Source organism: Desmodus rotundus, chromosome 9 (assembly GCF_022682495.2).
Source record: "Desmodus rotundus isolate HL8 chromosome 9, HLdesRot8A.1, whole genome shotgun sequence".
Classification (NCBI taxonomy): domain Eukaryota; kingdom Metazoa; phylum Chordata; class Mammalia; order Chiroptera; family Phyllostomidae; genus Desmodus; species Desmodus rotundus.
In genome coordinates this window covers 44,533,416-44,561,235 of record NC_071395.1, presented here as the reverse complement: position 1 = coordinate 44,561,235, position 27,820 = coordinate 44,533,416, and the positions used below count along the sequence as shown (strand labels likewise).

Genomic DNA, 27,820 nt, shown 5'->3' with positions numbered 1-27,820 from the left:
TTGGGTTAGCACGATGGAGATCTTTGTGCTGATAGAATGTTTATGCATCTTGGGGGCAGTGAAAGCTACAGGAATCTACTACACTTCATAATATGGCACAGATTGAACACACATTGTACCAATGTCAGTCTCTTGGTTTAGATATTGGACTATCATTACATAGAAATGCAACCCTTTCAGGAAACTGGGTGAAGGGCACAGAAGACCTCTTGGTATTGTTTTTGCAATTTTCTGTGAATTTATATTTATGTCAAAATAAAAACTTAAAAATAAGGAAGCTTGTTAATAGAGAATAGATAAGTCTGTTCACTCTGATCCAAGGTCTTTGTAGGGGCAAAAGGACCAGTAGAGTGATTCTTCATGGTTGGGAGTTCTTTCTATATCAAAAAGATATTAAAAACTACCTTCAAGAAGGCCTCAGTAAGAATATGAGTAATGCTATGCAAATAGTTAAAAAATGGAATTGTGAGATTTAAAGTAGTGGACAAAGCAGAGGGAAGAAAGCATCTAAAGTAGCTGTTTCCTAAATCAGCTAATCTAAGGCATGAGTCACATTTAAAACAGGAACTTTTTTTTAACACACTGGCCAAGATCAGAGACACTCTGTCTGGGCTTGCTGGCGTCTGCACCATGAGAAACGGATGTCTAATGTTGCTGCCAGGTGGGTAGAATTATAACAATGGCAATGCACAACTCTCTGGGAGCTCTAAAGCTATCTGGGAAGTCTCCATTCAGTTTGAGAATTCTCTGTGTTTGCATATTTCTTGTTTTCCCACCACTGAAAGAAAAGCAGAGAAGAAATTTTAAGAAGCTGTTAACTTAATTCTATTAAATGCTGAAAGGAGAAAGTCAGTGAAACTTATTTCTAGGGCTAACTTGGGACTTAAAGGAAATTTCTCATTTTTCCACCTGCATTAGTCTAGGTTTGCTAGAGAAACAGAATATTCAGCAGGCCCTGGAATAACATTATTTTATTCAAAATTGTTTGATTATAACATTCATGAGATGCTATAGGAAATTAACTGTTGGTTAGAGCAACTAGCCTGTGTTAAAAATGGTTTTGTTATATGTAATTTTGCCACAGTTACAAGAACCTATCACTAACATCAAGTAAGGACTTACTGTGTGCATTATTCTAAGAAATGGACTTATGAGATAGTGGAGGCTGGAAAACATAAGATCTGCTGGGCACGCTGGCAGGTTAAAAAAAAAACAAGGGTAGATTTCCTGTTTCATTTCAAGTTCAAATGCATTTTGGAACCAGAATTCCGTCTTTCTCAGAATAAGTTGGTCTTTTTTCTCTTAAGGTCTTCAAATGATTGGATGAAGCCCACTTAAATTATGGAGGGTCATCTGCTTTACTCAAAGTCGACTGATTTAAATGTTAATCTCATCTAAAAAACCCTTTCACAGCAACATCTACATTAGGGTTTGACCAAGTATCTGGGCACTGTGACCTGGACAATTTGATACATAAAATAACTATAACACAACCTATTTTTTTTTCAGAAGACTACAAAACCAAACTTTCTGAAAACTCTAATTTGCTGAAGAAAACATCATCCCTTAGTCTGTGAGCTTTGTGGGTCATGAAATGATTTGAAGAACAATAATAGTGATACTATTACTGCATGAGGTCTGGGCCTAGAATGGGTCTGCCTTTGGCTGGATGATAGTGTGTGGGTTCTTTTTTTTTGATATATTTATTGATTATGCTATTACAATTGTCCTATTTCTGCCCCTTCACTCAACTCCATCCTGCCCACCCCCTCCCTCCCTCATTCCCCCCCCCCCCATAGTTCATGTCCATGGGTCATACTTATAAGTTCTTTGGCTTCTACATTTCCTACACTATTCTTACCCTCCCCCTGTCTATTTTCCACCTACCATTTATGCTATTTATTCTCTGTACCTTTCCCCCCTCTCTCCCTCTCCCACTCCCCTGTTGATAACCCTCCATGTGGTCTCCATTTCTGTGGTTCTGTTTCTGTTCTTGTTGTTTGCTTAGTTTGCTTTTGTTTTGGTTTTAGGTGTGGTTGTTAATAACTGTGAGTTTGCTGTCATTCTTACTGTTCATATTTTTTATCTTCTTTTTCTTAGATAAGTCCCTTTAACATTTCATATAATAAGGGCTTGGTGATGATGAACTCCTTTAACTTGACCTTATCTGAGAAGCACTTGATCTTCCCTTCCATTCTAAATGATAGCTTTGCTGGAGACAGTAATCTTGGATGTAGGTCCTTGCCTTTCATGACTTGGAATACTTCTTGCCAGTGCCTTCTTGCCTGTAAGGTCTCTTTGGAGAAATCAGCTGACAGTCTTATGGGAACCCCTTTGTAGGTAACTGTGTCCTTTTCTCTTGCTGCTTCTAAGATTCTCTCCTTCTGTTTCAACTTGGGTAATGTAATGATGATGTGCCTTGGTGTGTTCCTCCTTGGGTCCAGCTTCTTTGGGACTCTCTGAGCTTCCTGAACTTCCTGGAAGTCTATTTCCTTTGCCAGATTAGGGAAGTTCTCCTTCATTATTTGTTCCAATAAGTTTTCAATTTTTTAAAAAAATATATTTATTGATTATACTATTACAGTTGTCCCATTTCCCCCACCCCCCACTCCACTCCATCCTGCTCACCCTCCTCCCTCCCACATTCCCCCCCCCATAGTTCATGTCTATGGGTCATACTTATAAGTTCTTTGGCTTCTACATTTCCTACACTATTTTTACCCTCCCCCTGTCTATTTTCCACCTATCATCTATGCTACTTATTCTCTGTACCTTTACTCCCTTCTCCCCCTCCCACTCCCTTATTGACAACCCTCATGTTCTAGTTGTTTGCCTAGTTTGCTCTCGTTTTTGTTTTATGTGTGGTCGTTAATAACTGTGAGTTTCCTGTCATTTTTACTGTTCCTATTTTTGATCTTCTTTTTCTTAGGTAACTCCCTTTAACATTTCGTATAATAAGGGCTTGGTGATGATGAGCTTCTTTAACTTGACCTTATTTGAGAAGCACTTTATCTTCCCTTCCATTCTAAAGGATAGCTTTGCTGGATACAGTAATCTTGGATGTAGGTCCTTGCGTTTAATCTTGGGTAATGTAATGATGATGTGCCTTGGTGTGTTCCTCCTTGGGTCCAGCTTCTTTGGGACTCTCTGAGCTTCCTGGACTTCCCAGAAGTCTATTTCCTTTGCCAGATCGGGGAAGTTCTCCATTATTTGTTCAAATAAGTTTTCAATTTTTTGTTCTTCCCCTTCTCCTTCTGGCACCCCTATAATTCGGATTTTGGAACATTTCAAGATGTCCTGGAGGTTCCTAAGCCTCTCCTCATTTTTCCAAATTCTTGTTTCTTCATTCTTTTCTGGATGGATGTTTCTTTCTCCTTTCTGGTCCACACCATTGATTTGAGTCCCAGTTTCCTTCTCATCACTATTGGTTCCCTGTATATTTTCCTTTGTTTCTCTTGGCATAGCCTTCATTTTTTCATCTGGTTTTCGAACAAATTCAACCAATTCTGTGAGCGTCTTAATAACCAGTGTTTTGAACTGTGCATCTGCTAGGTTGGCTATCTCTTCCTTGCTTAGTTGTATTTTTTCTGGAGCTTTGAAGTGTTCTGTCATTTGGGCCATTGTTTTTTTTTTTTTTTTGTCTTGGCGCATCTGTTACTTAAAGGGGCAGAGCCTTAGGTGTTCACCAGGGCAGGGTAACGCTGGTGGCTGCGCTGTGATGCTGTACGTGGGGAAGGGGCCGAGAGGGAGCAATGGCTTCGCTCCACTCTCCACCGGATTTCAGTCGCTCCCTTCCGCTACCCACAATCAAATTGGGCCCCTCTTGGTGCTGGTTCCCGAGTGGGTGGGCTTGTGCACACTCTAGGCCCCTGTGGGTCTCTCCAATGACCTCTCCTGTGAGGCTGGGAGTCTCTCCTGCTGCCTCCCCAACCCCCACGGGCATTTTCAATCAGAGGTTTGAGGCTTTATTTCCTGGCGCTGGAGCCCTGGGTTGTGCAGTCTGCTTTGCTCCCCGCCATTGGTCCCGGTTTATCTGTGCACGAGTGTGGGGCTCTGGGGTGCTACCTGCTGCTCTGCCTGCCCTTTTCTCCGCCACTCTGAGGCCGGCCCTCTCGGTTTTTCTGTGCGTGAATGTGGGGTCGCAGGGTCTGCTAGTGGTAAGACTGCCTGCCCCTTTTGTCCCACATCCGCCAGTCTCGGTCCTGCCACGGCTACGTGAGTCCTCTCTGCCCCGGTGCCCACCTCTCCCCCTCCTACCGGTCTGGATGTATGTTTCTTTTTTATCTACTTGGTGTCGGACTTCCTGGCTGTTCGATTTTCTGTCAGTTCTGGTTGTGCGAGGCGGCGCAGTGTGTCTACCTATGCCGCCATCTTGGTTCTCCGTGTGTGGGTTCTTGACTTTGTGTAGGGAAGGTTTCGCAACACCAGTCCAGGTGATTTTGATAGTATTTTTATTAAAGCTGGGGACAGTAAAACAAAGAAAACAATTAAGGTAGATGAAGCAACAGGAGAGAGCCTAGGCATGGCTGTTCTGGCTCCCTAGAAAAGCAATAGGAAAAAAAATGAGCCTAGGTGGGGCTGCTTTCAGCTCACTGGGAAATCAGAAAAAAAGGGGGCCTGGGAGACAAGATCGGGAGCTAAGCCTGGGATGAGCTGCCGCTGCCTGCTGTTGTCCTGATAGTAAGTCTTGTGGGGACCCTGAGAGTTTAAAAGAAAGGGAGCAGAGATACAAGGCATGGGCATGCTTTAACGAGAGAGTGTGCAATTGGTCCTTTGTCTTGAGGCTTTTTATCTCTGTGGCCCTCAGGAATCCTAGGTAAGGTCTCAGAGGAGGATTTTAACAGAAGATCTGAACAGAATACTCATTGGCTTTTCAGGTGTGTCCCTCAATATGTTGATTCATCAAAATGTATGTATAGAGGGGTCAGGGTTACTTTCTGGTTAGTTTTATTTTCAAAGAATGTCATCAAAGAGGGACAGGGACTGAGGCCTGTCTTCTCTGGGATGGTCTGGAATTTGTAAACCATTTGTTCCTAAGTATCTTTGGTTAGGAAAGATAAAGTCTTGAGATCCATTGGCTGGCTGTGAGTTGCTCAAATTGTTTGGCTTTAATTATTTTGTTTCAGTTTCTCTTATTCCTCTTTTTAAAAAACTTCCCTGGCTTCTTACTACCCTGCTACATTTCCCCCTTAGAGGCTTCCATCCCTAGAATCTTAGGGTTGATAAGGGAGGATGATATATTCTCAGTAATTCCTCCCTGCAGACAAGGGTCATGGTCTCAGCCTGTGTAGGGTATGGGAGTCTCCTCCCAGCCTGATCTAAGGGGGATACGGGAATAGGATATGAGACTGAAACCGAGAGGCTGTTGGTTGATCTTTGTAGAGATGGGCTGTAATCTCTGAAATGCCATCATCTTGACATGGAATTGCTGTATCCTAGAGTGATAAATTCGACGAGAATGTTAATGGAGTAGATGACCTGGGAGTTTATCTGATAAGGGTTAAATCCAACAGGGACAGAAACATTCCTTTTCTGGGGGAGGAGGCTGGGCATGTAAACAGGCTATTAGAAAGAATGTCAGAAATATGAGAAAGACCATTATATCAAGGCGTAGTTATTACATTACTTATCTGTAACATGTTTTTTGCTTCTTGGAGAGGGGCTTGCAGTCTGTGATGGGTTCACAAGAATCTCAAGTTATGTTTCCTATGAGACTCACAGGTTTAATTTGAGATAAAGTAAACCCACTGGGTGTCCCCATGAGCTTTTACTGCAGTTGGGGTGCTTAGTGGGACCTAATGTGGGTTCTTCCAGCTGGGCTGTAGTTGGGACTTAGGACAGTAAACCATGTCTCTTGGTTTACCTTGGTGGTGGTAGGTGTTTTTTTATTTTATCTTATTTTATTTTTTATATCAGGGGCAGGTAGAATTTTGTTTCTGTTCCTGTAATGCTTTTTGTACCTGTCCCAGATTAATGGGGTAAGATAACAGCTGGAGGGTTTCCTCATTTATTAGCAGGTCAGATCTGAGAAAGGGCCAGGCATAGATGAGTTCAAAGGGGCTCACTTGTAACTGTGCTTTAGATGCAGCTCTCAGTCTCATGACACTTGTGAGTAACACAGACACCCAGGCCTCTGTGGTTTCTCGGCATAGCTTGGCGAGAGTCCTTTTCGGGGTCTGATTAGCTCTTTCTACCTTAACCAAGGATTAAGGTCTCTGTGATGAGCGTGATAGTCGATTTCTAAAGCTTGAGCCAGCTGTTGTATGATATTGTCTACAGAAGAGGGCCCATCGTCACTGCGTGAGCTTCGTGGTAGTTCAAACCTAGGTGAGACTTCTTTTATTAAGTACTTGGCCACATCAGTAGCCTTTTCCTGTTCTGGTAGGAAAGGCTTCATCTGGTGAAAGTGTCTGCAAATACTAGCAAATATTCAAATCCAGCTTCAGGGGACATCTGAGTGAAGTTAATCTGCCCATCCTCCCCGGGACATGTGTACCCGTGTTGTACCTGCACTAAGAGGAGAGGAGGAGGCAGGTGACTCTGGGGGTTATAGTAGTTCCTAGACTTGACAAGATGTCCCTTCATAATAAGGGAATGGGGATGAGGCATCCCAGAACTACAAGAAAGGCATGACTAAAAGTGAGATTTCTGAGGCAGTCGCTGAGGAACTGAGTAAAATAGTAGCATTGAGGATGCCCATTCATCCCAGGGATTGAACAGGTTTTGGAAGAAAGAGGCCCTAGTGAGTGGGCCAGAGCAGGGCAAGCAGCCCCATGTCTAGTCAAAATGCAGTGGGCGTACCTGCCACATCGTGGTCACCCAGGATGGCGGTCACCCAGGGTTCCTCTGGTGAGATGGTCAGATGGTTGGTAGGGGCAGTGGGATTAATTCTGGGGTGTTTCAACCATCATTGGTTTGGAGGCACTGGGATCCCTTTGTAGCCTAGGACACTCACTTTTCCAATGTCCTTCCTTCTTGCAGAGGGGACATGGTCCTGGAGGCAGTGGAGCCCAGGTTGGAGTCAGGTGTGGGCACTCCCTTCCTCAAGCTGTAGCATTGCCCCTTTGATGTTCGTTATAGCCTGGGGGCTGAGTGGTCCTGAAAGGGCATAGGAGGTAAAGCTGTGGCTAACAAGTGAGTCTTTTGTTTCTATGGGGTCGCTTTTTGCTTATCCTTTGCCTCTGTAGACTGAAAGTTATCTTTACCAGTTGCTCAGTGGAGGTCGGGGGCTGGAGGTCCTAAGGCTAGTATTTGTAATTTTCTCCTGATGCCTGGGGCTGCCTGATGGATAGAATGCACCCCCAGATGTGGTCGACCCTTGGCAGACTCAGGGTAGATGTTTGTGTACTTTTGCAGAGCTTCTGTTAGTCAACCCTGAAAAAGGGCAGGGTTTCTATGCTTTTCTTGAGTAACCTTTTCCATTTTGCCATAATTAACAGGCTTAATAGTACATTTTTTCATCCCTCTCTGAGATAAGTAACCACATGGGTCTGGCAGTCCCTTCCCTCTTGTCCTTCATCTGTCCCAGATGGATAGACGCAGTCAGGGTCATGATCTGGGCTTGCATCTTCCCCTGGTCAAATATGTGATACTGAACATGATGACCAGCTAATTCATCAACATAAGCCCTAGAGGTTCCTATTATGTGCTGCTTTTAATCTATAGTGCAGTAGTGGGAGAGGGGTTATAACCTCCCCAGTGAACTTGATTGGGGTTTCAGAAAACTGACCAAGTTTTTCTTTGCAAATGGCCAGGTCAGACATGGAAAGGAAGGAAGGAAGCATGTCAGAGAAGGAAACATGTACCTAAATAATTCTGCCACCAGGCTCCCCATCTGCTACTTCTCTCAGAGGTAACATGTTAGGGTTTGGGTGATACTGAATTCTGCTCCTGGTAGTGGCAGGATGACAAGGGGGGCAGGTGCCAGCAGCTCTGCACTGCGAGAGGGGTTACATAAAGGTGGCTACACTTTGGAAGACATCAGGGAGTGAGCTTGGAAGTGGGCTGCTCCACCTTTGCGGGGGCGGGGGGAGTTCCCTTCGATCTACTAGGAGCAGGGGCCTGCTTTTTGCTGGGACTGTGAGGAAGGTGTCCTCTAATTCATCTGATGCTGTGGCAACACACATCCTACAAAACTTTTAACAATCCCTATGCTGGTAATGGGCCATAAACATTTGAATATAGGGCATTTCACTCCATTGACCTTCATTCTTGCAAAACAAATCTAATTGGAGAATAGTGTTATAATTCAGAGATTCATTTACAGGCCAGACTTCCCCATCTCCGAATTCGTATTGAGGCCAGGTGACATTGCAAAAGAAAATGGGGTGTTTTTCTTTTGATCTTCACCCTTAAAGGTGGCCTGTTGTTAAGGAGACACTCTAGGAGGGAATCTTGGGGAATGCTTTTGGCGACACCCACTTCACCTCTTTCTACCTGGTCAACACAGCTGATGACCGGTGATGGGGCCTCCAGTACCAGGATGTGGGGCACGGGTCAAAGTGTCAATTCAGTTGTTCCTTAGAGTTTAGAAACATTTGTTCACTTTAAAGGTATAATCTAAAATTGATTTTTATAAAGTTGTAATTTAGAATAAATAAGGGTTCTTTAACATACTTGCAAAAGCATTAGAGTAAAATGACATGGTTATTGGACAAAGGAATTTGTTTTGTAACAACATTTTAAGATAACTATCAGACTCACAAATAAATGTATCCGAAATTTGTAGATTAAAAAAAACACAATAGTGGTTATTTTAAAGATTTTATTTATTTTTAGAGAGGGGGAAGGGAGGGAGAAAGAGTGGGAGAGAAACATTGATTGGTTGCCTCCAGCACATGCCCAGCTGGGCACCTTGCCCGAAACTCAGGCGTGTTCCCTGAACAGGAATTGAACCGACAACCTTTCAGTTCATAGGCTGGCGCTCAATCCACTGAAACACACCAGCCAGGGCAGAGATTTGTAGATTTTTGACTAAGAAACCAATCAACTTGTTCTCCACTGCCAATTGTACTTGAGGTTTCTGTGGAGAAATAACAACTGGTTTTGAGAAGTTAATGGCAGCTTGCAAGCTTGTTCATTTGTTAGTAAAATTATCACTCTGCTTTACCATCTATCTACATGCCTTTCCTTTCTTCTTTCTTTCTCTTTTTTTGTTTTGTCCTTTTTACATTTAGGAAAATCTTTCTTCCAGTGTTCCTCCCTGTTAATACGTATGTCCTTTTCCTTTATAGCCCTTTCTCCCCCTTTTTACCATTTCCTCAATCCCTACTCTTTTTGCTTTTTTCCCTATTCCTAATACTTCAACTTACGCAAACATTCTGTGACTTACACAAACTTTCTGCAACTTACCTAGTCCCTTTTAGTTCACCTTTTTAACTTATTCAGAAATAACTATCTTTAGAACAATATATTTTCAATTCTTATCCTTCAAAAATGTATTTTTCTTCTATTACTAAAACCATACAGTTTCTTTTAAACTGAATTAGAATTCTGTTTTTTAGAAACCCTAATTTTTATTGACAACTAAAAGTAATTACCGTTCTTTTTTTATGTTTTTCATTATTTTAAATATATTTATTGATTATGCTATTACAGTTGTCCCATTCCCCCCCTCCACTCCACTCCATCCTGCCCACCCCCTCCCTCCAACATTCCCCCCCTATAGTTCATGTCCATGGCTCATACTTATAAGTTCTTTGGCTTCTACATTTCCTACACTATTCTTACCCTCCCCCTGTCTATTTTCCACCTATCATCTATGCTACTTATTCTCTGTACCTTCCCCCCCCTCTCCCCCTCCCACTCCCCTATTGACAACCCTCCATGTGATCTCCATCTCTATGGTTCTGTTCCTGTTCTAGTTGTTTGCCTAGTTTGCTCTTGTTTTTGTTTTAGGTGTGGTTGTTAATAACTGTGAGTTTGCTGTCGCTTTTACTGTTCCTATTTTTGATCTTCTTTTTCTTAGGTAACTCCCTTTAACATTTCCTATAATAAGGGCTTGGTGATGATGAACTTCTCTAACTTGACCTTATCTGAGAAGCACTTGATCTTCCCTTTCATTCTAAATGATAGCTTTGCTGGAGACAGTAATCTTGGATGTAGGTCCTTGCCTTTTCGGATGTTGGAACGTTTCAAGATGTCCTGGAGGTTCCTAAGCCTCTCCACATTTTTCCGAAATCTTGTTTCTTCATTCTTTTCTGGTTGGATGTTTCTTTCTTCCTTCTGGTCCACACCATTGATTTGAGTCCCAGTTTCCTTCTCATCACTATTGGTTCCCTGTATGTTTTCCTTTGTTTCTCTTAGCATAGGCTTCATTTTTTCATCTGGTTTTCGAACAAATTCAACCAATTCTGTGAGTGTCTTGATAACCAGTGTTTTGAACTGTGCATCTGATAGGTTGGCTATCTCTTCCTCGCTTAGTTGTATTTTTTCTGGAGCTTTGAAGTTTTCTGTCATTTGGGGCATTTTTGTTTTTTTTTTTGTCTTGGCGCGTCTGTTTCTTTAAGGGGCGGAACCTTAGGTGTTCACCAGGGCGGGGTAACTCTGGTGGCTGTGCTGTGATGCTGTATGTGGGGGAGGGGCCGAGAGGGAGCAATGGCGCTCGCTCCACTCTCCACCGGATTTCAGTCACTCCCTTCTGCTACCCACAATCAATCTGGGCCCCTCTGGTGCTGGTTCCTGAGTGGGTGGGCTTGTGCATGCCCTAGGCCCCTGTGGGTCTCTCCAATGACCTCTCCTGTGAGGCTGGGAGTCTCTCCTCTGCCGCCCCAACCCCCATGGGCGTTTTCAATCAGAGGTTTGAGGCTTTATTTCCTGGTGCTGGAGCCCTGGGTTGTGCAGTCTGCTTTGCTCCCCGCCATTGGTCCTGGTTTATCTGTGCGCGAGTGTGGGGCTGTGGGGTGCTACCCACCACTCTGCCTGCCCCGTTCTCCGCCACTCTGAGTCTGGCCCTCTCGGTTTATCTGTGCGCGAATGTGGGGGTCACAGGGTCTGCTAGTGGTCAGACTGCCTGCCATGTTGGTCCCACACTCTGCCGGTCTTGGTCCCGCCACGGCAATGCGAGTCCTCTCCGCCGGGGCTGCCCGTCTCCGCCCCTCATACCAGTCTGGATGAATGTTTATTTTTTATTTCCTTGGTGTCGGACTTCCTTGCCATTCGATTTTCTGTCAGTTCTGGTTGTGCGAGGAGGCGCAGTGTGTCTACCTATGCCGCCATCTTGGTTCTCCATCGTTCTTTAGATTGACAAAATTATGAGGACATGTGATAACTTTTAGAAGCAGGTTGTTTCTATTGGCAAGTACAGTTACATTTTTAAGAGGCATAGCAGGGATAACATGAAACTTTTTTTGTAAACCCAGACAAAATAAACACATATTTAAAGTTAATACCATTAAAACACATTAACCTTAAACATCTATTCAAAGTGTGGTGCTTATTGCATTACTTTAGTGTGCTCAAAAGTGAGCTGCTTAATTACCTAGTGACTTTGATATCTTTTAAGGAGGCTGGAGAAAAGAGAGCTAGGTATCTGGCTTGGGTGACTTCAGCCTCTTGGGTTTTTAAAAGGGGCACTTTCCCCTTCACACCGAGGTGGTGCAACTCCCTCTACTGCTCACAGCCTGCAAGGGTTCTCAGGTGGCATTAATTCCCCTATTGTTTCTGGGGCCACAGCAGCTAGTGGGCCTCCAGGAGGAGTATTTAGGGTGCTTAAAAAGACTCATGTAGAATGTCTGAGATTTTCCTGCCAATGCTTTCCTCTAGGACTTTTTATGGTGTTACGACTTATATTTAAGTCTTTTACCCACCTTGAATTTATTTTTGTGTATGGTGTAAGTTGGTGATCGAGTTTCATTTTTTTTTTGCATGTGGCTGTCCAGATCTCCCAACACCATTTGCTGACGAGTCTATTCTCACTCCATTTAATGCTTCTGCCCCCTTTGTCAGATATTAATTGTCTATAGAGACATGGGCTCTTTATTCTGTTCCATTGATCTGTGTGTCCGTTTTTATGCCAGTACCAGGCTGTTTTGATTACAGTGGTCTTATAATGCAGTTTGATATCAGGTATTGTGATCCTTCCTACTTCGTTCTTCTTTCTCAAAACTGCTTCCACTATTTGGGGTCATTTATGTTTCTATATAAATTTTTGAAATATTCTATATCTGTGAAATATGTCATTGGTATTTAATAGGGATTGCACTGAGCCTATAAATTGCTTTGGGTAGTATGGACATTTTGATGATGTTAATTCTTCCAATCCATGAACATGGTACATGCTTCCATTTATTTGTGTCTTCCTTAATTTCTTTGTTCAGTGTTGTGTAGTTTTCTGAGTACAGGTGTTTTACCTCCTTGATAAGGTTTATTCCTAGGTACTTTATTTTTCTTGTTGCTATAGCAAATGCATTTTCTTCCCCTGATTTCTATTTCTGACATTTCGTTGTTGGTGTACAAAAATGCCTTCGATTTTTGTACATTGACTTTGTATCCTGCTATTTTGTCAAATTCACTTATTAGGTCGAGTAGTTTTTTGGTGGAGTCTATGGGTTTTCTATGTACACTATCATATCATCTGCAAACAATGACAGTTTTACTTCTCCTTTCCAATTTGGATGCCTTTTGTTTCTTTTTCTTGTCTGATCGCTTTGGCTAGATCTTCCAATACTATGTTGAATAAGAGTGGTGAGAGAGGGCATCCTTGTCTTGTTCCTGATCTTAGTGGGAAAGCTCTAAGTTTTTGTCCATTGAGTATGATGTTGGCTGTAGGTCTCTCATATATGGCCTTTATTATGTTGAGGAATGCTCCCTCTATTCCCACTTTGCTGAGTGTTTTTATCATAAATGGGTGCTGTACCTTATCAAATGCTTTTTCCACATCTATTGATATGATCATGTGATTTTTGTCTTTGCTGTTGTTTATGTAATGTATTATGTTTATTGATTTGTGAATATTGTACCATCCTTGCATCCCTGGGATGAATCCCACTTGGTCATGGTGTATGATCTTTTTGATGTATTGCTGGATGCAGTTTGCCAATATTTTGTTGAGGACTTTAGCATCTATGTTCATCAGCGATATTTTGGAAGACCCCACACTTCTCAGAGGGATCCAACTGGCTGCTTAAGTACCCCTCCAGTGCTCCAGCTGCCACCTGTGGTGACCAGCCAGCCCTCTCACATCTCCAACACATTCCCTACCAGTCAGGTTGTGCTGAAGCTGATTCTTCTGTCTGTCTGATGTTATAAGGCTTCTTTTTTGCTATTGTTCCATTGTTGGTATCTCCACAATTTAGTTGCAATTCCAGATTGGTCTGGGGAGGAGGTTAGTGTGCCTTCCACTCACTCCTACATCATCTTTGAACTCTTGTTTATGTTTTTAATTACCCAGTAGGAAGACTTGTTGAGGCTCTCAATGATAGCTTCAAAGGCCATGAATAAGCTGTGGAAACAACTTATTCAGGAAAGTCTTGGCCCCAGTTCAAGGAATTACATAGGTATTATCCCAAAGAACTGTTTAAACAGGAGAGAGAGAAACCTGGTGATGGAAGATAAGGGTGGCATGACAGAAATGAAGTTGTTAAAATTGGTGTAACCAGCTCTGGCTGGAGTCTATAGGATTTTCCATGTACACTATCATGTCATCTGCAAACAGTGACAGTTTCATTTCCTCCTTTCCCATTTGGATGACTTTTATTTCTTTTTCTTGTCTGATTGCTGTGGCTAGGACTTCCAATACTATGTTGAATAAGAGTGGTGAGAGAGGGCATTCTTATCTTGTTCCTGATCTTAGTGGGAAAGCTCTAAGTTTTTGTCCATTGAGTATGATGTTGGCTGTAGGTCTCTCATATATGGCCTTTATTATGTTGAGGAATGCTCCCTCTATTCCCACTTTGCTGAGTGTTTTTATCATAAATGGGTGCTGTACCTTATCAAATGCTTTTTCCACATCTATTGATATGATCATGTGATTTTTGTCTTTGCTGTTGTTTATGTGATGTATTATGTTTATTGATTTGTGAATATTGTACCATCTTTGCATCCCTGGGGAACCGTGGTCTCACTTTTCATAGCCTTCACTTTTTCCTCTATTTTGCAACCATACTCAACCATTTTTGTGAGCATCCTGATTACCAGTGTTTTGAACTGTGCATCTGATAGGTTGGTTATCTCTTCATCACTTAGCTATATTTTTCTGGAGCTATGATCTGTTATTTCATTCAGGCAATATTTTTTGTCTTGGAGTGCCTGTTACATAGCAAGGGGCAGAGCCTTAGGTATTCACCAGGGCGGGGCAACCCACGTGGCTGCATTGTGGTGCTGTATGTAAGGGAGGGGTTGAGAGGGAAAAATACACTTGCTCTGCTCTTGGTTGGCTTTCAGTCACTTCCTCTGCTACCCACAAACAAATTGGGCCCTCCTGGTTCTGATTCCCGGGTGGGTGGGTTTGTGTATGTTCTAGGATCCAGTGGGTCTCTCCAATGAACTCTCCTGTGAGGGTGGGAGTTTCTCCCATTGCCTCAACACCCACAGGTTTTTTTAATAAGAGGTTCTGAGGATTTATTTCCTCACACTGGAAGCCTGGGTTGTGTGGTCTGTCTCACTTCCCAGTTGTTCCTCCTGGTTTATCCTCACAAAAATGTGGTCCTGCCTGCTCTGCCAGCCACTGCCTCTCCTGGGTCTGCCCATCGCCACCTAGCCCATGGTGGTCCACCAGCTGCTGCCTTGCCATGCATCCTCTCCTCCCCGGCTTCCTGTCACCGCCCCTCCTACTGGTCTTGATGAATGTTTCTTCTTTAACTCCTTGGTTGTCGTACTTCTATGCAATTTGATTTTCTGTCAGTTCTGGTTGTTTTTGTTTTTAAATTTGTTGTCTTTATTTTGGTTGTACAAGGAGGCAAAGTGTGTCTACCTAAGCCTCATCTTGGTTGGAAGTCAGGTGAAGTTCTTAACAGAATATTTATTAGCTTTCCAGGTGTGTCCTTCAATATGTTGATTCATCAAAATGTGTGTATAGATGGGTTGGGGTTATTTTCTAGTTAGTTTTATTTTTAAAGGAGTTCCTTGAAGAGGGACCAGGACTGAGGCTGGCCTGCCTAGGGTCGTCTGGAATGTGCAAACCATTTGCTCCTTCCGAGATCAGACGAGATCGGGCGCGTTCAGGGTGGTATGGCCGTAGACCCATTTGCTCCTAAGTGTCCTTGGTTAGTGGAGATAAAAACTTTATGAGTTATTAGGTGGCTGTAAATTGCTCAAATTGTTTGGCCTTGTTTAATTTTATGTTGTCTCAGTTTCTCTTATTCCACTTATCAAGGAATTTCCCTAGTTTCTTACTGCTACACATTAACACTTCCCTGACCCCCCGTCTCTCTGTTCCAGTGCTGTGTATGTTGCTGGTTCTGTCAGAAGATGGACCCCAGCACACCAAGGGTGAGTCTGCTGGGAGTAACTCAGTCCATAGCCAGCATCCCAACCCCCACCTGCACCTCTCAGCACAGGCAGGAGAAAGGCCTGTTGCAGACGGAAGCTCAGGGTTGCTCCTCCCAATGCTCCTCCTTGCCCTTGTCTCAGCTCTCATCTTGTATCCATGGTCTCCATCCCCACAGCCTCTGCCTCCATGGCCTGTGCTCGCTGGTGCCCTCTGCACTCCACATGTGTCAATGCCACTGCCTGCCGCTGCCTTCCGGGATTCAGCTCTTCATCTGGGGAGATCATCACCAACCCTTTGGAGAGCTGTGATGGTATGCAGGCTTGGGGGGTAGAGGGCCACATGGAGACATGACTGGTAGTTGGGGGCCTCAGCCTTTGTCCTCAGACCATCATCAAGGGCAGAAAAAAGAGAAAGGAAAAGATACAAAGGTGAAAAATGACAAGTGAATAAGTGTGGCTTCCTAGAGAGAAAAGAGCTAGGTCTCCAGGAGTCTGAGATCTGTGCCTCAGTTTGCCATTCCAGGCCTGGGGAGGGAGATGCAGATCTTCCACACACCCACCACTTCAGCACTTCCTCCTGTATCCAAATCCAGGGTGACAGGCAGAGAGCTGAGGAGAGCAGAGTTGATTTAGTGGGCTTCAGGAATGGCTTGCTCCAGCCACAGCCCAGCTGCAGCAGTGTTGCCTGAGAGTCTAAGTCTTTTCCAAAAGACACTGATTAAGCATCAGGCCTCATGCTACCTAGGAGACGAGGCTCTCTGCCCTGGGGACACCCATGCCTTTGGGAGGTGACCCTTTGTCCTGTTTTGTTTCAGACATCAATGAGTGCAGACTACCCGTGCCAGTGTCCTGTGGAAAACTGGCAGACTGCCAGAACACAGAGGGGAGCTACTACTGCATGTGCAGCCCAGGATACAGGCTTGTTTCTGGGGCAACGAATTTCAGTAATGAGAGTGAGAACACGTGTCAAGGTAAGAATGACCCCGTATCCTCCACCTCCCTGTTCGTAAGGTTTGTGGTCACCAGAGCCATTCCTGCAGCAGACAGGGGGCAGGTGCCTGGTTGTAGGTACAGTGCCCAGGTGTGAGTGGGGACAGGTGTGTCTGTGCCCATCCCACCAGAACAGAGAGGCAGGGTGGCATGAGAACCAAGGACCCAAATCCTGGTGTTGCTACCTGATGGCCGTGTATGTGACACCGGCCAGGACACTTACTCAGAAATCACCAGTAATGTGTGAGATGTGATATTTTGGTGATTTTGTGTTAAAAAAACAGTGCGGATCTTTTATCGATAAAAACAAAAGTAGCTTTGCCTTTTGTTAACTGTATGACCTTGGACATGTTCTTCACCTCTCTGTGCCTCAGTTTACCCACCTATAAAAGGGATTGACAGGGGTGCTGCCTCATAGAACTGCTGGGAAGGGATAGGGGATCACAAAGCACAGCACGTGGTGGCTGTGGGGTTTAGGATTACCCTCACTGTGATCTAACACGCCCTCGCCAGGAAGGATGCCCCAGGGCCCGCGCCCCTGGTGGCTGCTCAGAGAACAGCTGGCTCAGTGCATCCCCTCCCCAGGGACCCAGGAGGAACCAGGCCTCCATGCATGACCAAGCTCTGTCCCCTTTCTGGGAGGAGCAGGCGGGCAGGGAAGGGGCTTCGGGCATATGCAGGGCAGAATGGGGCCAGCAGTGGTCAGGCAGAAGCCAGGACTCACCCAGAGAGAGGGGGTTAGTGCATAATACAGAGAGGGGAGGAGGAGGCTGGGCCAAGGATCCTGGAGGACTCTGAGCAGGGTCCACAGGCCCACCAGGCTGCGGAGAGAAGAGCCTGAAACCACAGTCCCAGCCCCTTCCCTCTTGCCCTGTGTGCGGAGGGAGGTGGCAGACCCTCTTGGTGGGAGGGAAGGGGGCACCTGCACCCACACCTGCCTGGAACCCAGTGGGAGAGCTCTGTCCACTGCACTGCTGGTCCACAGGGGCTTCTGGGTGGATGTTATGCCCCAAATATGTAGCCTGGCCAGAGGGCAGAGGAAATTGGGAAAAGGTTCCCCATCTCCAGGTGAACAGTGTGTTTGGGGAGTGGAGAATGAGCTGATTTTTAGCCCCCATTTGCCTCCTTGGCTGAACACCCTTGTGCAGTGACACTGTACAGCTGCCCATGGTGGCCGTGGATCGTGCTTGGTGTGCCTGGACTGGGGCAAGCCCTGTGGCACAGGTGGTGGTTGTGGGGAGTGAGGAGATGTGCTGCTGTGTTAGAAAGGGGCCAGGGCTAAGAGCAAGGGTTGGAGCTGCTGGGCAGAGAGAGACACAGCTGAACAAGAGTGAGGGGGGACCTCAGGGGAGAGAGCAGCCTGCTGGTTTGGATCAGGACCTGCTGTCTGAAGACCTAGCTTTGTGACGGGCTCAGCTGGGCCGTCTGCCCACCTCAGCATTCCATCCTTTGCCCACCTGAGGGCCTGACTACTCCTGTCATGGTCCACAAGGTCTGCTTTGGGCAGGACCCAGGCCATTTTCTCGGATGCTCGCTCCACTTTCTCCAGGCATCAACAGGCCGTCCCAGGCACCTACCTGGTCTCCCAGCCTCTGTGAACCCTGAGGCTCAAAATCCTCTGCAGAGGCCCTTTCCAGAAGTTTGGAATGTCTTCCCCACTCACCTGACATCTTATTTGCATAAAACAATGAGGGTGGAGGCATTCAAGACACTTCAGGAGCTGACGACGCAGTGCATTCCAGATGGACCTGGGGGCCCTGTCAGGAAAATTGGGAGAACAGAGATTTAGGCCCACCTCTCCCAGCTGGCCCTGCCTCTGGCCAACAACCCCACCTGGAGAAGATGCCTCTTGGCATCCTGTCCCCAATTCTCAGCCGCTCAGCCTCCACCCATTTCCTCAAGGAAGCCTCCACCCTGACCCTCCCCAATAATTTCAGTTCACGGGACTGTGGGCAGCTTGGATGGCTGGGACCAGTCGGGTGACATATTGGGGGTGAGCAGGGTGACATCGACCTCCCCCACCCTGCCCCAAACTCAGAGAGTTGGGTGAATGAAGAGGCTCCCATCTGAACCAGATGACAAGAGAGGCAGTCATCGGGGACCATTGCCCCAGGTCTGATCCTCTCCTGAGGAGGTCAACCCAGGAGCCATGGGGGCCCAGACCACTGGGGGACAGAAGATGGAGGCTGAGGGCTCTTGGCAAAGCCCAAGGTCTGTGTCCCTGGTGGGAGAACAAGGAGCCACATGACAGAAATGCCTGCCACTCTTCACCCATCAGTGCCTGCTCCCCTCTCCAGGCACCCAGCCCTTGCCCACCGCTGCCTGGGCTCACATGTGGATTCTCACCACTTCCTGCCAGTCCAGGGGATGCTTTCATGGGGATCGAAAGAGGCACCTTTACCACTCCAAGGCTGTGTGGCTGGATGTGGGCCCTGCTGTCCATCACGGCCTGGCACCCACTGTCCAGGTGGCCCTGGCCTATCTGGCACCATTTTCATTTCCTGGGCTCCTGCCCAAAAGCCTTGTCAGGCTTAGGGGTGGTTCTTGGTCCATCTCCACATGTTGGAGTCTCAGAATTAGCCTGGATGGCAGACCGCTGTCTCACCAGAGCCACCGAGATTCCAAGAACTCAGCCCACAGCCCCCACCCTGGGGGAGTGAGGACAAAGGCTGCCAAAATGAGCCTTGCCCAGGGAATGCAGCATTTCTCCTGCACTTGGTTCTGGGAAGGCCCGCCCTGGCCTTTGCCCAAGTCTTCAGGGTGGACACAGGTGGTGGTGATGTCCTTGTCCCAGCTGGGAGCTGCCCCAGAGTCTGAAGGAGTCAAAGCTGGCAGAGAGGACGTGGGCCACTTCTGGCCACATCTGGACAACAAAGCATCTAGGCCACCACGTTTACCCATAGAACACCTCCGTGTGAATCAGAAAAGGCACCCACACACCTGGGATGCTTCTAGATGCTTCTATGCTAGAAGGCTGCCCATGGCTGCAGGCGTCCACCACGCTCTCCTTCCCCTGCAGACATGGACGAATGCCAGCTGGGCCCTAGAATCTGTAAAAGCCACCGCATCTGCGTCAACACCCAGGTGCCTGCTGGGGTTAGAGACCAACCCAAGGACCCAAAGCTGTGGAGAGATAGAGGCCCCAGGAAGACACTATGAGGCTGGAATGGGGCTGGGGAAGGAGCTGGGGCAGGTCCCCCAGCCCGAGGAGGTGGGAAAAGATCTCAGGTTCCTGAAATGCCATGGGCCTGCCAAGGGCCTGCCCAAGGATTCGCCTCCCTGAGAGGTCCTGCCACAGAGCAGGGGGGTTTCTGTGCAGCCCCTGTGAGCACCCCCAGACACTTCCCCTTTCTTATGTGTCATGTGCAAGTCAAGGGAGGTGTCACTTCCTCTTCCCAGAAAGGGAATGTGGGCAGGTGCCCAGGAGGGAATAGGTAGGAGTCTTTGGTCAGGAAGTCCAGCCACAAACTCAGTTTCCCTCCTGGTTTTGCCACCTATAAACTGGAGACTAAGGTCCCTGCTGTGTCCATCTTGTAGGGACACCACCATAAGGTGCTTTGAGACTGAAGTTTCAGGTCACAGGTGGTGGCCTGTGTACTAAGAGTGGGGTGCTTAGTGTTGGGTAGTGAGAAGTGGGTGCAGTGAGTGGAGGGAGGGCCTGACGCTCTGGCTTTGTCCTCAGATGTGGATGAATGCACCTCGGGGCAAAACTCCTGCCACAACTCCACCCATTGCCTCAACATCCAGGGCAGCTATGAGTGCCGCTGCCGCCGCGGCTGGAAGCCAGTTCCTGGGTCCCCCAATGGCCCAAACAACACCGTCTGTGAAGGTTGGGAGTTTATATCTCATAAATGTGCCACATCCTCTTTTTTTTGTGTGTGTGTGTGTGTTGGCTAGTATTATTTTTAAATATATTTATTGATTATGCTATTAAAATTGACCCATTTCCCCCCCCTTCACTCTACTTCATCCTGCCCACCCTCTCCCTCCCACATTCCCCCACTATAGTTCATGTACATGGGTCATACATATAAATTCTTTGGCTTCTACATTTCCTATACTATTCTTAACCTCCCCCTGTCTATTTTCTACCTACCATTTATGCTACTTATTCTTTGTACCTTTCCCCCTCTCTCCCCCTCCCACTCCTCTGTTGATAACCCTCCATGTGATCTCCATTTCTGTGGTTCTGTTCCTGTTCTTGTTGTTTGCTTAGTTTGCTTTTGTTTTTGTTTTAGGTGTGGTTGTTAATAACTGTGAGTTTGCTGTCACTTTTACTGTTCCTATTTTTGATCTTCTTTTTCTTAGATAAATCCCTTCAACATTTCATATAATAAGGGCTCGGTGATGATGAACTTCTTTAACTTGACCTTATCTGAGAAGCACTTTATCTGCCCTTCCATTCTAAATGAAACCTTTGCTGGATACAGTAATCTTGGATGTAGGTCCTTGCCTTTCATGACTTGGAATACTTCTTGCCAGCCCCTTCTTGCCTGTAAGGTCTCTTTGGAGAAATCAGCTGACAGTCTCCTTTTCTCTTGCTGCTTCTAAGACTCTCTCCTTCTGTTTCATCTTGGGTAATGTAATTATGATGTGCCTTGGTGTGTGCTTGCTTGGGTCCAACTTCTGTGGGACTCTCTGAGCTTCCTGGATTTCCTGGAAGTCTATTTCCTTTGCCAGATGGGGGACGTTCTCCTTCATTATTTGTTCAAATAAATTTTCAATTTTTTGCTCTTCCTCTTCTCCTTCTGGTACCCCTATAATTCGGATGTTGGAATGTTTCAAGATGTCCTGGAGGTTCTTAAGCCTCTCCTCATTTTTTTGAATTCTTGTTTCTTCATTCTTTTCTGGATGGATGTTTCTTTCTTCCTTCTGGTCCACACCATTGATTTGACTCCCAGTTTCCTTCGCATCACTATTGGTTCCCTGTACATTTTCCTTTGTTTAACTTAGCATAGCCTTCATTTTTTCATCTAATTTGTGACCAGATTCAAACAATTCTGTGAGCTTCCTGATTACCAGTGTTTTGAACTGTGTATGTGATAGGTTGGCTATCTGTTCATCGCTTAGTTGTAGTTTTTCTGGAGCTTTGATCTGTTTTTTGGGCCATTTTTTTTTTTTTTTGTCTTGGCTTGCCTGTTACGTAAAGGGGCAGAGCCTTAGGTATTCACCAGGGTGGGGGTAATGCTGGTAGCTGCAATGTGACGCTGTATGCGGGGGAGGGTTCTGAGAGTGAGCAATGGTACTTGCTCCACTCTCTGCCAGATTTCAGTCCCTCCCTCTGGTACCTACAGTCAAATTGGGCCCTCTTGGTGCTGATTCCTGAGTGGGTGGGTTTGTGCATGCTCTAGGCCCCTGTGGGTCTCTTCAATGAACTCTCCTGTGAGGCTGGGAGTTTCTCCTGCTGCTGCCTCAATCCCCACAGGTTTTTTCAATCAGAGGTTTGAGGCTTATTTCCCCGTACTGGAGCCCTGGGTTGCTTGGTCTGCTTCGCTCCCCTGGTGTTCCTCCTGGTTTATCTATGCATGAATATGGGGCCACAGGGGCCACCAGCCACCACCTTGTGGGGTCTGCTAGCTGCAGCCTGGCCTGCCCTGTTCCACAATCTGCCACCTTTGCTGGGTCCACCAGCCGCTGCCTTGCCGTGAGTCTTCTCTGCCTGGCTGCACGTCTCCACCCCACCTGCCAGTCTGGATGAATGTTACTTCTTTATCTCTTTGGTTGTCGGACTTCCATACAGTTTGATTTTCTGTCAGTTCTGGTTGTTTTTTGTTTTTAGATTGTTGTTGTCCTTCTTTTGGTCATGTGAGGAGGCACAGTGTGTCTGCCTACGTCTCTGTCTTGGCCGGAAGCCCAGCTGGTATCCACATCCTCTTATTTTGCTGAGCCATCTTAAAAGAAGCTGCCATAACAAGTTTTGGCAGAGAAGAGGCAGAGCACATTCAGCGATGGTGTGACCTTAGTGCAGGCAGGGAAGGGAGGGTGCCCTGGCTGGACAGGGCTGACCTCTGGTTCTGTGCTAACAAGTGCAGGATGCAGCTCTGGATGGTGGCAGCACTCCAACCCACAGCATCCACATGGGAAGAGCCATCAGTGCCTCAGCCTCCCCAGTCAGAGTCCATCACAGGTGCCCCTGCCCAGTCCATGAGGGGATACGGCTTTGGTATGACACTTGCACAGGCGCGGTCCTGCCCTGTCCACCTTGCAGGGACACTGGGAGCTTATGGTGCTTTTACAGTGAAAAATGTGACCACAAATTTGTATCTGACGGGCTAGGTGGCTGGTAAGTGGGGTGTAGTGGGGTGTCCTCAGAGGGAACCACTAGGAATTTGAGAGAAGAGGAAGGAAGGATGCGTGCAGTGAGTGGAGGGAGGGCCTGACGCTCTGGCTTTGTCCTCAGATGTGGATGAATGCACCTCGGGGCAAAACTGCCACAGCTCCACCCGCTGCATCAATAGCAAGGGCAGCTATAAGTGCCGCTGCCGCCGTGGCTGGAAGCCAGTTCCTGGGTCCCCCAATGGCCCAAACAACACTGTCTGTGAAGGTTCGGAGTTCAGATCCCACACTCCAAAGGCCACAAGTGACACCTTCTGATCACGTACTCAGTGGCACCCATAGGAACCCAGCAGAATGAATGCTGGGGGTTCCCTGCTGTCCTGGCATTAATTCTTTTAAAGCTAAATGGGAGAAGATCTGGGGGGGTCCTGAGGAAAGAGCTGGGGTATCCAAGGGAAGGCTCCTGGAGAACCCCAGGCAGCAGCTAATCACCAACTGGGATGAGGGTATTTCAATACCTCACAACCTGTACATCTGTGCGGGGCTCACCTGCCTCGTGTCAGGCCTCTGCACACTTCCCATAGTCTCTGCGTCCACCACTCAGGGACCTGCAGTCACCAGGTGTCATCACCTCCAGCCAGGTGGGGTGTAGGGGGCACTTTCACGGGGGAAGGGGTGGGGCACAGAGAGGAGAGGGCCCATCCGCTTCTTCATGTCTCCAGATGTGGATGAGTGCAGCTCCAGGGGGCATCAGTGTGACAACTCCACTTTCTGCATCAACACTCCAGGCTCATACGTGTGCCACTGCCTCCCAGGCTGGGTGCCCAAACCCGGATTCCTGCATAAACAAAGGACTCCCCAGTGTGAAAGAACCTGGCCTGACCCGAGACCCCGCCTCCAATACACACAGACACTCTCTCACCTAATGAGCCTCTGTTTTGTCCTCTGCAGAGATCTTTCCCACCTGGACCCCTCCCCCTGGAATCAAGAGCCAGGTGAGTGACTCAGGCAGGGTCTGTTTCCCCCAAGCTGCTCCCCAACTTTGGGTGAGGCTCTCTGACCCCTCCTCTCCTCTCTCCCAGAGTCTCTCCCGCTTCTTTGAAAAAGTCCAGGATCTGGGCAAAAACTTCAGGCCTACCTCGGCCAAGGACACCATCAAGGTAAGGGCCGGACCTGGGGGGGACCCCAGGACATTGTGGGGTTGGCTGGGGGACGCTTCTGGGTGAGTGGAGGCAGCCCAAGCAAGGGCCTCTGATGGGAGAAACACATGTCCACACCCCATGGATATCCCCATCACACAAACACAGATGTGCACACCCCCTATTCCGGGTCCCCCAATGGTGGAGCAGGGCCCTCACACACACACTCACACTTACGGGGGATCTAATGGCTACAGAATGGAACAAGGGAGAATTTTGCCTCTGGAGCTGAGCCACAAAGGTTCTAACTGCCCCCCCCGCCCCGCCCCCAACTTCCAGCTGTGACCTCAGGCAAGTGACTCCCCCTGTGCGGGGCTCAGTCTCCTACTTCATACAGCGGTTGTGAGGGGTTAAGTGAACTAAGAGACAGCTCAGAGATTCGTGCCCGGCACACAGTTAGCATTAGACTGAAGTTTTAGCATATGCACTTAGCCTGGCAGAAATATGAGCCCCTTATGTCAGTTTAAGTTTTCCAGTAGCTTTATTTTAAAAAAAGTACAGGTAAACAAGTGAAATTAATGTGAAGGTTGCATTAACCTAATAGATCCAAAATAGGGCAACTTCAACATGGCACCACACGTGGCTCACGGCGACTGTCCTGGACAGCACAGACTGAGAACGGACCCCGCAGAGCCTCAGTGACTGAGAGATGTTAAGAGCCATTGTGACAGGTGCTCACAGGCGTCCATTCATCCCCCTACTTGTCTTCTGGCTACTGCCATGTCTGGATAATTTCCCCGTGCCTGTCCCCCATGCACCCTTGTGGTTCTCTGGTGTGTCCCCTAGTGAGGGAGTGAGATCAGGTCCTTTGGGAGGTTTCTGTGGTGCAGCGACCCAGCAGCTGTCACCCCTCACCCCCAGAATGTCATCACGGCATTGGATGAGCTACTGGAAGTCCCTGGGGACCTGGAGGCCCTGACCCTGCCTGCCCGGCACTGCGTGGCCACCTACCTGCTGTTGTTCCTCGAAGAAGTCCTGAGGACCCTGGCCGTGAACATACCTGAACCCTCCTTCACCTACCTTTCCCGTTCAGACACAGGTCAGTCCTCTTTCTGCCCCGCCCCAGCCCTGGGACCCACACTGCAACTGGAGCCCCCTGTCACTGCCCCTCTCCCCTCAGAGCTGTCCCTGGTGATCCAGGAGCAAGGGAATGGAACCATCACCATGGGCCAGAGCCACGCACGGATGCAGCTGAACTGGGCTGAGGCAGTTGGAGTCGGGGAGCTGGGTAACAGCAGGGAGCTGGAGGGGGCACCTGGGAGAGGGAAGAAAGAGCTGGGTGTGGCTAGGGGTGAGGTTCCAAATATGTAACAATTGGAAATGCCGAATTTATAGTTCTTAGGAGGGGGGAGGAGGGAGGGCAGGAGAAGGCAGCCAGCCTGTCTGTCCCCCAGGCCCCACCCTGGCAGGCTTATTCTCCAGCCACAACATGCAGAAATTGCTGGCCAATGCTTCACTGAAGCTGGACCCTGAGATGAAAGCCCAGCTGGAAAACAAACATGAAGGTCCTGTTGGTGGTGGCCAGCCCAGGCTCCTCTCCGCTGTCAACACGGTCTTTCTGAGCAACAAGAACACGGAGAAACTAGGCTCCCCTGTCAACTTCTCCTTCTCCCACCTTGTGAGTCCTTGGGTGGGGAGGGGGATCTGTCCCACTGTCCACCCCATAGGCAGTGTCATGGTGGCCCCTCCGCAGTCTCCATTTCCCCACCTCCGCCCATTCTGCTGCTTCCTTCATGTACCCCAGGGCCTTTGCCCTTACTGTGCTCTCTGCCTGGGACAGCTTTCCCTCACATGACTCAGCCCTTTCCCTGTCTCTAGTCTGTGTTCTAATGCCACCTTCTCTTTTAGGCTCTCTCTGACCTCCCTATTTAAAATTACAACCCGTAATCAATCATGCCCTACCTTTCTCCATTCCTGCTCCTTTATTTCTTTCTTTCTTTTAAATTGGACTTATCACCTTCTAACACACCATCCAGTTTCCTTATCTGTTAGGTTTATTATATGTACTGCCTGTCTCCCCATGAGCATATCAGCCCCGCAAGGGCAGGGACTTGTGTCTGCTTTGTTCTGTGCTGCGCCCCTGACTGGCGCACACAGTAGGTGCTCAGTAAATACTTGTCAATGCAAAGCAGCCCTTTCTCAGACCCAGCCCAAGCTCAGAACCCAAGAGTGAGCTCTAGGCTAACATCTCTGACCACCCGGCCTTCCCACAGGAGAAGCCCCGGTCATGGCAAGAGCTAATCTGTGCCTTCTGGAAGGGTGACAACGACAGTTGTGGGTACTGGGCCACCACAGGCTGCTGGAAGGTGGGCAGCAGGAATGGCAGCACCACCTGTCGATGCAGCCACCTGAGCAGTTTTGCCATTCTCATGGCCCACTATGATGTGGAGGTGAGCAGCCCCAGGGCCAACCTCAAAGCCCATAGATGGCAAGGTTGGCTTTGGTGAGACAAGCAGCTGGTTCTTGATGGTGTGGCCCAACTGGTTCTGGGTGGGTTCACAGCCCAGGTGGGCCCGTGCTGCATCCTCCCCCACCCCAGGCCCCTTCTTGGGACCCACAGACCACCTCCCCATGACCCAGCAACTAAACAGCCTGAGCTGACACTGGAGGCCCCGCTCCAGCTAGTGCGCCCCTGACTACCCACCCCTGAGATGCTCACTGGCTGGAAGCACATCCTGAGAGAGCTGAGGAAGAGCCTGACCAGTTGGCCATCGACCTTCAGCACAGCTACAGGAACAGGGGAGTAACGCAGTGTGCCCCAGGCTCGGCTCTGCCTGCCCCTCCCCATTCCATGTTACTCGCTTCTCCATGTTACTCTCATGAACATATTAAATGAAGTTTAAAAAGCAAATGAAACAAACTGTCAATACTTCTTTAAACATTTTACCTCCATTTTCTTTATCATTTTCACATTTCTGTTTTTCTCTTCCTGCCTCTTTCTGTCACTTACACTATAATTAATATTTTTTATTCTCCTCATGGATTTAAGATGATTTGAAAAAATAGGCAGGAACATTTTAATCTTTACAAACAAAGGCATCAGAGCATAGTACTTTTTCTTCTTTAACCAAGGATCTCATCTGTGAGGAAGAGGTGTTGCAGGGACAAGGAGAATGAGTCCGGGTTGGGGAGTTGATCCCTGTACATCGAGTCTCCAGGCACAGACTCGGTCCCATATCACCCCGGAGCTGTGTGCCTCCGTGACCTCAGATGGTAACCTACCACTTAGTCATGCCCACAAGTCTAAAGGAAAATTAACCCTGCGAATTCCAGGGCTTGGTCTTGAGTGAGACTCTCCCATATCTCAATGTTTTCAGGGTCTGAATTAATCAGTTCAGAACACCAGAAAATTCTAACAGTATCCATAATATCACATATTTACCTGGTTTCTCCATTCCTAATTTTGTTGTACCTTACCCCCCCAAGACCCCTAAAAATGGTGGAAGGGTCATTACCCCAGAGCAGGAAAGTGTGACTGAGATCTCCTCTTTGCCGGGTCCCAGGAGGAGGATCCCGCCCTGGCTGTGATCACCTACGTGGGGCTGAGCCTCTCTCTGCTGTGCCTCCTCCTGGCGGCCCTCACCTTCCTGCTGTGCAAAGCCATCCAGAGCACCAGCACCTCCCTCCACCTGCAGCTCTGCATCTGCCTCTTCCTGGCCCACCTGCTCTTCCTCACAGCCTTCAACAGAACAGAGCCCAGGGTAATGACACTGTCCCAAAGGACCCTCTGACCTGCCATAGAATATGGATGCCATGCTGTAGCCCCTTAATCCAATGTCCTTGGGTTCTGGGAAGGTTAGAGGAGTGAGTTGCCAATTTCACACTGACTGACCCAACTAGCAGACACACCCTCTTTTGACAATTCTTTCATATACAACAGAGTTCTCCCCAGTGGCAAGGGGTAGGACAGATCCTAGGGCCGTGCT

At 47.7% G+C, this 27,820-nt stretch overlaps 1 protein-coding gene across 1 annotated transcript in view; it reads left to right on the top strand.

Moving 5' to 3' along the window:
- The first annotated feature begins 644 nt into the window (after window positions 1–644).
- Window positions 645–27,820, top strand: part of LOC112301437 (adhesion G protein-coupled receptor E2-like) — a 45,163-nt gene continuing 17,987 nt past the window's right edge. Inside the window, exons 1-12 of the mRNA XM_053910460.2 lie at window positions 645–661; window positions 15,379–15,429; window positions 15,606–15,740; window positions 16,245–16,400; window positions 20,102–20,248; window positions 23,647–23,690; window positions 23,778–23,855; window positions 24,756–24,933; window positions 25,015–25,122; window positions 25,289–25,512; window positions 26,108–26,284; window positions 27,398–27,595. Of these exons, the coding sequence (XP_053766435.1) occupies window positions 649–661; window positions 15,379–15,429; window positions 15,606–15,740; window positions 16,245–16,400; window positions 20,102–20,248; window positions 23,647–23,690; window positions 23,778–23,855; window positions 24,756–24,933; window positions 25,015–25,122; window positions 25,289–25,512; window positions 26,108–26,284; window positions 27,398–27,595 (1,509 nt within the window). The 5' untranslated portion in view covers window positions 645–648. The remainder of the gene's footprint in view (window positions 662–15,378; window positions 15,430–15,605; window positions 15,741–16,244; window positions 16,401–20,101; window positions 20,249–23,646; window positions 23,691–23,777; window positions 23,856–24,755; window positions 24,934–25,014; window positions 25,123–25,288; window positions 25,513–26,107; window positions 26,285–27,397; window positions 27,596–27,820) is intronic.